Genomic DNA, 12,212 nt, shown 5'->3' with positions numbered 1-12,212 from the left:
CTGGCTTTGATAAAGTTCAGTACACTGTAATAGCAACCTTTTTTTTTTTTTTTTTTTTTTTTTTTTTGAGGCAGAGTCTTGCTCTGTCACCCAGGCTGGAGTGCAGTGGCACAATGACAGCTCGTTGTAGGCTTGACTTCTCAGGCTCCAGCGATCTTCCCAGCTCAGTCTCCCAAGTAGCTGGGACTTCAGGTGCATGCCACCACACCCAGCTAATTTTTGTGTTTTTTTGTAGAGACAGGGTTTAGCCATGTTGCCTAGGCTAGTCACAGACTCCTGGCCTCAAGCTTCTGCCTGCCTAGGCTTCCCAGAGTGCTAGGATTACAGGCAGAGCCACTGCTCGCGGCCATAATGGTAACCTTTTATTACATAATTCTGTTTTTGGGGAACACCACTGTATCATTTTAGGTACATTTAGGTACCTTTAGGTGCAAATTTAGGTACATTTAGGTACAAATTTAGGTACATTTAGGTACCTTTAGGTGCAAATAATTTTTTAAAAGTCGGTACAAAGTAGCTTAATTCAGCAGTTTTCAAAATGAGGTCCACAGTCTCCTGAGAGTCAGTCCCTAAGACCATGATGTCAAAAGTATTTAATAATGCTAAGATGTTATTTGCCTCTTGAACTTTCATTCTCTCACATATGTATAGTGGAGTTTTCTAAGAGGTTATATGACATGTGATGGTATCTTCACGCTAGTGTAATGTGTGTTTGTCTATTTATTTATTTATTTTTGAGACAGTCTCACTCTGTCTCCCTGGCTGTCGTGATCTTGGCTCACTGCAACCTCTGCCTCCCGGGTTCAAGCAGTTCTCATGCCTTAGCTTCCTGAGTAGCTGGGACTATAGCCACATGCCACCACACCCAGTTAATTTTTGTATTTTTAGGACAGGTGGGGTTTTGCCATGTTGGTCAGGCTGGCCTCAAGTGATCCGCCTACCTCAGTCTGCTGAAGTGCTGGGATTATAGGCGTGAGCTACTGTGCCTGGCCTGGCCTGTGTATTCTTGTAGTTTAATTTTTTTCATAGTTTTAATTTATAATGTAAGTATTGCTGGGGTGGAAAAACTTCACTTCCATACTCTTAGGGTCCTAGCTGGGCACACAAATTAAATTGACATAAGAGATCAACAAGAGAAAAGCATAATTACTTGTATACTGGATTGGACAAAGAATAATTTGTGAAGAAGCAACTAAATTATATGTGAAGCCTTAAAGATACGAGTTATTTTAATAAGGTCTGTACAGAATTCTGTTGGTTTCAACTTCTCATCCCTGAGGAGAAAGATATTGTCGCTTTCTAGTATTGAGAAGGCATCTTTTGCATGGTAATTTCATCTTGTAAGGCTTTTAAGAAATAGCATGAAGGTCAGAGTGATCTTCTGTACCTGCTGTTTTTCAAGTGTCTTTTAACTTAGTCAATATGCCAGGGTGGTACATTTTTAACTCCTTCAATATCAGTAGACATAATCCACGTAAAAGAAAGTTATTGGGGGAATCTCATAACATGAAAACAGTAAGAGTTGGTTGGTTATTTCAGTGGCTCAAGGTTGTCAGTGAGAACTCAAATTCTTTCCATCTTTCCTTGTTCTACTTCCTGCGTATCAGCTTATTCTCAGGCTGATTCACCTCACAGTCCCAAGATGGCTGTTGCAGTTCTATGCATCACATGTAGACCCAGCAAAATCCAGCCAGCAGAAAAGGGATTATTGCTCCCTGTATTTGTCTTTTATAAGAGGAAGGAACTATTTCACAGAAGTTACTCAACCACCCTCCTTTTGAGAGTTACTGGCCCAGAGTACATTTTCTGCTGACAAGCCAATCACTGACAAGGGAATAAAACTACTATGGTTGGCTTACACCAGTCAGAATTCACACCCTGTGGGATATAGGTGAGAGGTAAGGCTCTGCCAGGAAAGAAGTGGGGAGAGGGAGATAGCCATAGGGGCCTGCACTCAACCTGTCAGTGTCATTTTAAAATTGAAATGTTGACCTTTCTTTCTTAATAGGTATTCATCTGTTTTGGGAGCAATTTCATTATATGTTCTCTGGACTCTCTTAAGAATCTAAATGTGGAGCTTCTGGTTTTTAACAATGAATGTCTCCTCCAGCCTTCCTCTTAACCCTGGTATAATTTTTAAAATGACAGCATAATATTGTGGGGAAAAAAGGAGCAGAGGTAGCAGATTCAAAGGGGCACATTTTAATAAGGCAGTAGTATGAAATAGTAGTTAGAAATAGTAGTTAAAAGCATGCACTCTGGGATGAGATTGCATGGGTTCAAGTTCTACTACTCTCTTTCACTTATCGGAAGCAGTTTTGAGTGCTGTTTTAACCTTACTCTGTGCCTTGCTTTCTTCTTGGAACATGGAGATAATAATATGTAACTCAGAGGGGCTTTGTGAGTATTTAATGAAAAATGTGAAGTATGTGAAACATTTTACATAGTGTCTAGTACATAGCAAGGGTGCAATAAATGCCACTTTTAATAAAATAATGTATTAGCAGAACAGACAATCTGCAGAAGTATTTGTACAGAGCCTGGATGACCATAAGGAAAGTAATGAATGCCTTTATTATGTGAGAGGATGAAAAAATGTTTTGAGGTTTTAAAGGAATTTTAAACTAGCAGTAATCTGATACTTGACTTAAAAAGACTCATAGTTATTATACCATAGTACTCTTCAGGTTATTATCTGTATTCCCAGGTTAGAGAGATGAGGAGAACAAGGTGGAGGATAATTTCTGTTTGATTTTCCCAGATGTTGTTTTGATTTAAAAAAAAAAAAAAAAAACCCTCTTTTTGTGCAGAACGCATAGAAGCACACATGCACACTTGGGCTTCTGCTACAGTTGAACACCCATGCAGTCAAGTTTGCAAATCACCATGAAGGGAGGGGGTGGTGATACAGTTGCGAGCCATCTAAAGCAGCTTGCTGAGATCTCTGAACCTTGCCCTGCAGGCAGTGCCTCCATGAAGCAGAACAGTCTCTTAAGCCCTCACTGGCAACACTAACAGAGCTCTTTTCAGTTGGCCTATTTTATCTTCTGCACAAACTATAGCTTTTGTTTTGCTCATCACTAAACCTACTTGAAGCACCTGGCAAATAGTTCTCAATAAGTATCTGTTGCATGAATGAATGAGGTAAAATCCCTCTTCCTCCTTTTATAGAAGAATACATACTTCTCTGTCTGCCCTCCTTTGCTTTTTCAAGATCACTATTATGGTTTATTATAATGTAATTTACCATGGACAAGGAGCATATTCCAAGAGAGGGCCTATATTATCAGGAGGGAAGACTGTTAGGTATTATTTTGCTAACCTCTTATTGTTGGAGGGTTTATTGTTTAAAACTGACTATAACCTTCAACAAGAAAATTGGTTTTGGTATTAAATGTTATAGGAGCTGAGCTCTGAAAAGCAAAGAATAGAATTAATGGGTTTCTTTTTTTTTCCCTCATTGTAGACCAGAGTGATTGATCTTTAACAATGCAGATACATAACTTATGTTGGTGGCCATCTATTCTTGATGCATTGAAAACTTATTTAAATTGCTTACTTTATTGAGCTCATGGATTTTCACAACAAATGAATATGATTGGGGAATTTTGGAAAACTAAATTCTTTTAAAGCTTTTTTTTTTTTTTGGAGATGAAGTCTCGCTCTGTCACCAGGCTGGAGTGCAGTGGCACGATCTTGGCTCACTGCAACCTCTGCCTCCTGGGTTTAAGCGATTCTCCTATGTCAGCCTCCTGAGTAGCTGGGATTACAGGCATGCGCCACCACGTCCAACTAATTTTTGTATTTTTAATAGAGACGGGGTTTCACCATGTTGGTCAGGTTGGTCTCGAACTCCAGACCCCTTGATCCACCCGCCTCGGCCTCCCAAAGTGCTGGGATTACAGGCGTGAGCCACCACGTCTGGCCTTTTTCTTTCTTATAACTGAACACAAATTTAAAATTTTTTCCAGGCAAATTATAGCCATTAGTTTTTTAGTTTTCAGAATAGTTGAAAAGAGATGCGGTAATCATAAGTCATTACATTCAGAACAAGTGTGATTTAGGGCTTTTCTTTCCAAGGACATAGTGGTTGAGGCTCAGTGGTGTTAAAATTCCTTAAACATTCCTAACACCTGGATTTTGTAGCCAAGGTTAAGTCAGTCACCTCTCATCCAAACCTCAACTGAAAAGCACAGTGGGTTGTGAAAACTAAATGTGATGATGCTGTTGACATCTAGACATCTACGTGTCCCCTGGAGGCAAGTGCTGCAGCCCTGCAGTTTGGTAGAGAGTGGGGCGTACAGGGCTGTGCTCACCTGTGACAGGTGTGACTAGATTTTTGTCCCAGGTGCTGTGCCATAGGCTTGGTGTACCCAGTTCAGTAATTCACCTCACCTCTAGACACAGAAGCTTTGTCAAAGTCCCTCTCTGATTTGGAGTCTTCTGCACCCATAATTTCAGTGGGTTGAAAGTGAAATTAAACATTCGCTTCCTTTTCCATAATCTTATAGATGGAGAATTCTATGGACTTTGTTAACCTTGATGAACTTTGTTTCTTTGAAATGTAGAAGGAATGTTTGGGAATTTCTCAAAATGTGAAGATCTGTTTTCACTTGGACATCTTGACCTAAAATTTCACAAAAGTTTCTTTCTCATTACTTTGTAAAAATTCTTATGGGCTATTTTATTTGGCCTTATGGCCATATAAGAAGCATAAATGTATTGGCCATTACTCTAATGGCCTATAACTTGTCAGGATATGTTTAAGCTTTGATAAAGTTTGTTTTTCTTTAGTTCTCCAAGGGACTTAGTTGGATTTTGTCTTTAATCTTGCAGCATCCACAAATCCAGAAGAAATCTCAATATATCAAATACCTTTGTTGTGATGATGTGAGGACACTGCATCAGTGGGTCAATGGGATCCGCATTGCAAAGGCATGTCTCCTTTTGATTTGATGATGGAATAATGAGGTGTTTGTCGATGATATAGTTTTCGTTGTCATGACAACTATTCTGACTATTTCATGTTCATGGATTTGCCAGTGCCTAGGTTTTTCAGGCCCAAGTTTCAAGTTTTAAATATTGTCTTTTTTCCTTGTTTATAGGGATAAACTTTTAACATTTGGTATACTTGGAATAATACTGCTGGTAAAAGCTTGTGTAGTATCAAAGTGATTTATTTTGGCTTTGGAGAATGCATTATATGATTCTTAAATGGTAGAGTTTAGCCTAAGCAAAGTAAGTTTTGGAAAAATTAAATTACTTTAATTAATGATCATTTACCAACCACATTTGGAGCAGTATCCTGAAGAGTGCTAAAAAGCTGCCCTTGGATCAAGAATTTGGGGTGAAAAAACATTAATGTTTATAATGAACAGAATCAAGTGTTGACTTCTTGCTGCCCCTCTAAAAATGAGGAGAAATAAGAATAGATTATAATTTATGGTATTAGAGGAATTTTTGAAGTATCATAGGTATTAATTTTAATACAGACCATCAATCAGTAAACAGAAATATGTCCCCCATTTTACCTTATCCTTCTGTATCATACTCAGTAACGTTTAGATGTCACCATTTCCTGTCTTCTCTTTAGTATGGGAAGCAGCTCTATATGAACTACCAAGAAGCCTTGAAGAGGACAGAGTCAGCCTATGATTGGACTTCCTTATCCAGCTCCAGCATTAAATCAGGATCCAGTTCTTCCAGCATCCCAGGTAGTTCAAAATGCTTCAAAGCACTGTTTTGCGATTAATATGAAGGTCTCTGTAGAGACTGATAGTAGACCTGGAAATTTCAACTTGATTCTTAAAAACTGGAGCCATACTTAATTCCTAAATTATAATCAATAGATGCCTTTTTAAAAATTGCTAGAGGGTACAGTGTCATGGGCTAGTTCACAAATGTATTTGAAATGAAAAATCAGTATATAGATTTCTAAAGCCAGTTTTGTTATTTATATTTATAAAATTTATTCAAAACATACATACTGCTGGACACTGTTAATGCATTATTTGGGATAAAACATTACTTGGAAAGAATCTTTGTACTCAGAATCCATGTAGAAGCTGCACTCCTTCAAATTCCTATATCCTTTAAACAAGTGCGTGCTATGATTACATCTTAACATAAATCTTCTTTCCATTCAAAATGTTTCATGAATGAGATCCATGTCATCTAAAAGCAGAATTTTTAAATTTTTGCATTGGATGCGATGAAAGAAATAACTTTAGTAGTATATTTAAAAGCTGTATGACTCTATTTCATCTCTATTAAGTAAAAACAAATTTAGAATGTGTGTATACACATACATTTCCTAGTGCTGTCCACTGAGGACTAGAAACAGTGATACCCCAGGAACAATGAGAATACCCAGTCCCTAGATCATAGAGGTTTCCTTTTGTTTTTTTGTTTTATTAAATTTTGGCCAAGGATGCTGCTTAAATAGATCATGGTTTCTAATACCATTCTTAAAAAAAAAAAAAAAAAGAAACCAAGGCTCTCAGAGAAATGGCTAATTATAGGGCTGCAGCAGCAAATATATACAAGATGAGCCTGGAGCATCTTGTAATGCCAGAAAGTAAGGGAATGCTTAAAAAACGACAGTAGGGCCAGGCACAGTGGCTCACGCCTGTAATGCCAGTGCTTTGGGAGGCCTAGGTTAAGGGATCGCTTGAGCCCAGGAGTTCAAAACCAGCCTGGGCAGCACAGCAAGACCCCATCTCTACAACCTTTTTTTTAAAATTAGTCAGACTTGGTAGTACACATAGTCCTAGCAACTCAGGACGCTGAGGCAGGAGGATTGCTTGAGCCCAGAAGTTCAAGGCTGCAGTGAGCTATAATCACACCACTGCGCTCCAGCTTGTGCAACAGAAGGAGACCCTGTCTCACAAAACACAAGATGAGAATATGTCAAAGGGATACACAGAGGAGCCAGTCTGAAAGAGCTCCAAAGGTCAAAGCTGGAACAATTTGAGCAATACAATAAGTAATGTAGTATAGGATTGTAACCCATGGACATAAATATCCATGAGTTTATACTGATGTAAATAAATCATTGAATAAATAAATGGGGAAGAGGAGACAACTGTCTTGTGTAGACTTCTAAATGATTTATGAAGACACTTTGTCCTGAAGGAAGTGGAGCTTACCTCTTCAATCCTCAAGTGTGGACTGTGCTTAGTGACTTGCTTCCAGTGATTATGGAGTGGGGATTAGGGGTAACTTCACAGTGGAGAAACCTGACAAACACTGCCACAACCATGTTGTCAAGGTCAATATCTGAGTCATATTGGTTATAGGGACCTTTGACATAGTGTGTGAGAATGGCTTTTTTCCTCTATGATCTTCCTCCCCGAGTTCCATAAACAGACTAATCAAGAGAAGAAGCATCAGACGAACCAAAACTGAGAGACAGTCTACAAGATACCTGACCACTATTCCTCAAAGCTAAGTCATCAAAAACAGGAAATTCTGAGAAGCTGTTATAGGAGACATGATGACTAACTGTAACGTGGTGTCCTGGATCAGAAAAGGCACATGAGGGAAAAACTAGTGAAATCCGAATAAAGTGTGGAGCATAGTTAATAGTAGCAGGACATTTCCTTAGTTGTGACAAATGTAGTATAGTAATGTAACATGTTAATAATGGGGAAAAGGGAATAAAATTTAAAAAGGACACTTTTTTCCCAAAGGAGAATTTCTTTAAAACCAAACATATTGCTAAATGGGTAAACTGGATGCTGGCTATGTAGGAATTCTGTGCTAAAACTGTTCTAATATTCAAATATCTAATATGTAGATATCTTAAAACTATTCTAAGAAAATATTTATTAAAATGGAAAAAAAAAACAAAAAAACCAACAACCCTTCCAGAACATGGTTCCCTTTCCCTTCCTCCCTCTCCCATCACCCAGGCTGGAATGCAGTGGTGTTATCATAGCTCACTTAAGTCTCCTGGGCTCAAATGATCCTCCCACCTCAGTCTCCTCGCTCAGGCGGCAAAGAGACACTGTATGCTCACAGACATTCCCACCAGGCCCCACTCCTTTCAAAACTTTTTTGTGCCTTGCTGACAGGCCAGGATACAGCACAGCTGCCACCCTATGGGGCCAATACCTAAACCCCTAGGAAACACACTTCCCACTAGAGGGTCAAATTCTAAGTATTGCTCATTGCTAGAAAAAAGGAAATAATCATTGTGTATAGATCCGAATTCCTAAGTTACAATTCTGGGGTGACCTTAGGGCAGGGGTATTAAAAAGGCTGATTTTCAATGTAATGCAGACATGATTGAGAGACTCCTCTACTGATGGTTCATTAATTCTTTTATTGTTTAGAGTTGATTTCATGCAAGACTGGGTGTCAGGATACCAATAATGTTATGTGAATCATTTATTATAATTATCAGTCTCTCATGGTGAAGTATTTAAAACTAATCTGAGATTTCTTATTAATTCCAAGGTAAGGGAAGTTTTCTAGTACAAAATACTGGCTGTGTTTATGATGAAATGAGTAAAATAACTTGGTACTGTTCTACACAGCACTTGACCTTGTGTAAAAGATCTAACTAGACATACATATGAATACTGTCAGAATACTGACTCTTTTAAACCTGTGTTTAAAACACTATTTTAAACAGAGTCTCAGTCAAATCACTCCAATCAGTCTGATAGTGGAGTTTCTGACACCCAGCCAGCAGGACACGTCCGTTCCCAGAGCATCGTGAGCTCCATATTCTCTGAAGCCTGGAAACGAGGCACTCAGTTGGAAGAGTCCAGCAAGGTAACAGCTTCGTTTTAATTTACATTGAAAATTCTGTGGTATTCTTTTGGATTTAAATTGTTGCTCTCTTATGTCTTTATCAGGGATCTTATTTGGCCTTATTTCAGTCTCCTTTATTAATTTTCAATCTTCCTAATTGTAATGGGTAAAGACAGTTCAGAGAGACCTGTTGATTTGACTTCCCCTTGGAAATGAATATTTACAAATTGGCTCTAATGACTTAAAATCTCAAACAAACAAAAAAAAAACCTGGCAGTTTGTTTAATTCTTTTATCAGTGACTCAGATTTTTAAGAAATAACAATTTCTTCCTTTCCACCCTTAAGCAGTTTGGATGGCAAAACACCATCTATTGCAAATGCCCTAAATTCTAGAGAAGCTGTTTACAGTTCTCTCTCTTCTTTCCTGTCTCTTTTTTTTTAGTTCTTCTTCTTTTTTTTTTTTTTTTTTTTTGATTGAGTCTCAGTCTATTGCCAGGCTGGAGTACAGTGGCGCGATCTCAGCTCACTGCAACCTCCGCCTCCCGGGTTCAAACGACTCTCCTGCCTCAGCCTCCCGAGTAGCTGGGATTATAGGCACATGCTACCACGCCCAGCTAATTTTTGTATTTTTAGTAGAGACGGTTTCACTCTGTTGTCCAGGATGGTTTCGACCTCTTGACTTCGTGATCCACCTGCCTCAGCCTCCCAAAGTGCTGGGATTACAGGCGTGAGCCACCGTGCCCAGCCTCTCTCTCTTTTTCTTTTCTTCCTTCCTTCCCTCCTTTCCTCCCTCCCCTCCTTTCCTCCCTCCCCTCACTTCCCTCCCTCCCTCCCCTTCCTTCTCTCCCTTCCTTCCCTTCCTTTCCTTCCTTCTCCCCATCCCCTCCTCTCCCTCTCCCTCTCCCTTTCCCATCACCCAGGCTGGAATGCAGTGGTGTTATCAGGGCTCACTTAAGCCTCCTGGGCTCAAATGATCCTCCCACCTGGGCTTTCTTGCTCACCTCAGCCTCCCAAGTAGTTGCCTGAGTAGTTGGGACTACAGGTGCACACCACCATGCCCGGCTAGTTTTTTATTTTTTGGTAGAGACAAGGTCTGGCTATTTTGCCTGGGCTGGTCTCGAACTCCTGGCCTCAAGCGATCCTCCCGCCTCGGCTTTCCAAAGTGCTGGGATTACAGGCATGAGCCACCATATTCAGTCCAGTTATTTCTTTATTGGTTAATTTATTCAGACTCATTTCTTACCTTTTTTTTTTTTTTTTTAATGCTTTTGCCATTTCTTTGGGCATTGATGAATTTTTTCAAATTATACTTTATGTGGAAGACTAAATTAAAATCATTTCCCTTAAAGTTTTGGATTCCTGAGCCTTGCATAGTAGATTGTGCAGTGAGACTGAAGGATGAGTATAGTTATTGCAAGACTATAATTAGGAAAATAGGTTCTTTAGTTCATTTGAAAGACATCATGGCCTTCTATCAGACATCATCTGTAGTTGTGTAGGCAAGGATGTGTCCTGGCTGTTAGTCACCATTTCAGTATGCAAGAGGTCACTCCGTCATTGAGGAACCAGTGGCACCCTGGGCTCAACTATTTTATTTTTACTAAGAATTGTTTTTATTTATTTATCTAATTTTTTGGTGGGGGGTGCTTTTGGTCTGAATCACTTATACAGGTACATTCATGAATGAGAATAAATGGACATTTTTCCTTTTATTCCTTCATTCACATATGTGGTTCACTAACTGGGCTCCTGCAGGGTAGAGAAGGCCTTAGTAGCACCACGTGGGGGTGAAGCCCTTTCCTTCAGAAATGAACATTTGAGAATTGGTTCTAATGATCTAAATTCTCAAAACACTGAGTTTAACTCCCTTATTAGAGACTCAAACTTCTAAGAAATAATTCTCTCTCCCTTCCCCCATTTAATCAATTTGGATGGAGCTAGTACTCTAAAAATGTACTAGAGAAGTTGGTTTACAGAATTCAGATGGCTAAAGAAAAACCCCTTTGCCTTACCAAATTACTAATGGTGAGATCCGTGTGCATTTTAAGTTATAGAACCTAGTTATGTGTAAGGCCAAGGAAAACAAAATCACAGACCCAAAATGTTCTGTGATTAAGCAGCAAAGTCCATCATTGCACAGAGTTTCAGAAGAGTAGGAACCCTGCTGTCAGCAGTAATGATTTAAGGCTTGATCACTGTGTTTCTTCTCCTGTTACCTCAGTCTCAGGTGCCAAATGAGAAGGCCAGCACAGCTAAGGCGTGCGCCCCTGAAGCAGCCAAGACAGGGTCAAGTTAAGGTCAGGGGTTGTTCTCTGGAAACACATTAACCTCGGTGACGCCTGTAACGCAATCTCACAGACTAATCTTTTTGTGTAATTTTAAAAGAAACATGTGAATGTCCTGATGGCCATTAGAATTCAGCCCTATAATGAGCCTTCTAGTTCACTAACCCATGCATTCTCGATGTCATTCATAATTGAAAACAAATGGTTTATCTTGGATCCTCAAAGTTTGTTCAAAGAGCCTAAAAGATGTACCTAAAGTTTTTAAAACAAGGGTCCTTCCTTTCCTCTTTTCAAAGTACCTGAACCACCATCATGCATGATTAGCTCCATGAAATAAACTACCAGATGTGATCATTTCAGCTACCCAGATGGGTTCGTTGTTGGCAAATGCTAGCTTCCATTTCTTGATACATTTTCTTTATTCTAGCCTTCCAGAGCTTCCTCTTAATTTCTTCCGGCTTTTTCTGTATGATATTTTTACAGTCTTTTGCTATAATGTTTACAAAGCATTTCTTTATGTATTTTCCAGTAAAACAAATGTAAAGAATGTCCCCCCTTTACCTGCATTGCTGGACTTCTGTGCATGTTGGATGCAATTGTCTCACACGAACACGAGTGTGTGTGTCAAGCTTATTCATTCCTGTGTGACTGTGCACGCCTGCTCAACATTCTCATACTCTCCTGTGTCAGCTTACTAGCATCAAAAAGCCATCCTCATTCCACCAGGAAGCCCTCCTAAACCCAGTTGTAGCATCTGCTTGATATGGATGCAGTCATGGACTGAAAGGTGAACTGGAGCCATCACATCTCCCCTTGCAAGTCCAGTGCTCAGAGGACCACCACAGAGGGTTCCATTTAGGGCAGGCTGTGTCAAAGTCATACAGCCAAGGTCAGAAGTCATGCATCCTGTCACCATTCAAACAGCTTTTGCAACTGGACATTTTTCCTAGATTGTTAGATGGTCTAGCTATTTTACTGTGGGGTAAAACAAGTTTTCTGTTTCCTTCTTGCCCACAGAATCAGATTTTAGCCTTCCTGACATTGTCCATCTTTATGATCACCACCAACTTCTGCATCCTTTTCATGCATATCCCAGACTCCCTGCTTTTTAGTTTTACACAATCAAAGCTTACCTCTGTAACTGTTTTGTTTGTTGTGTTTTTCTC

The 12,212-nt window shown here is 39.5% G+C and overlaps 1 protein-coding gene across 10 annotated transcripts in view; it reads left to right on the top strand.

Annotated features, from left to right (window-relative positions):
• The window catches only part of RAPH1 (Ras association (RalGDS/AF-6) and pleckstrin homology domains 1), a 105,497-nt gene that overhangs the window by 85,643 nt on the left and 7,642 nt on the right, over positions 1 to 12,212 (top strand). For 8 of the 10 annotated variants that reach the window (XM_054479190.2, XM_054479189.2, XM_063648373.1 and 5 more), the window contains 3 exons: positions 4,837 to 4,935; positions 5,594 to 5,714; positions 8,639 to 8,781. In XM_054479190.2, the coding sequence (XP_054335165.1) occupies positions 4,837 to 4,935; positions 5,594 to 5,714; positions 8,639 to 8,781 (363 nt within the window). Of the gene's footprint in view, positions 1 to 4,836; positions 4,936 to 5,593; positions 5,715 to 8,638; positions 8,782 to 11,575; positions 12,188 to 12,212 lie in introns of those variants that run through there. The other 2 variants (XM_054479192.2, XM_063648378.1) reach the window with 1 other exon arrangement.

The sequence above is a fragment of the Pongo pygmaeus genome, chromosome 11 (genome assembly GCF_028885625.2).
Source record: "Pongo pygmaeus isolate AG05252 chromosome 11, NHGRI_mPonPyg2-v2.0_pri, whole genome shotgun sequence".
Taxonomy (NCBI): Eukaryota; Metazoa; Chordata; class Mammalia; order Primates; family Hominidae; genus Pongo; species Pongo pygmaeus.
The sequence above is the reverse complement of the archived record's forward strand: the minus strand, read 5'-3'. Positions and strand labels throughout refer to the sequence as shown.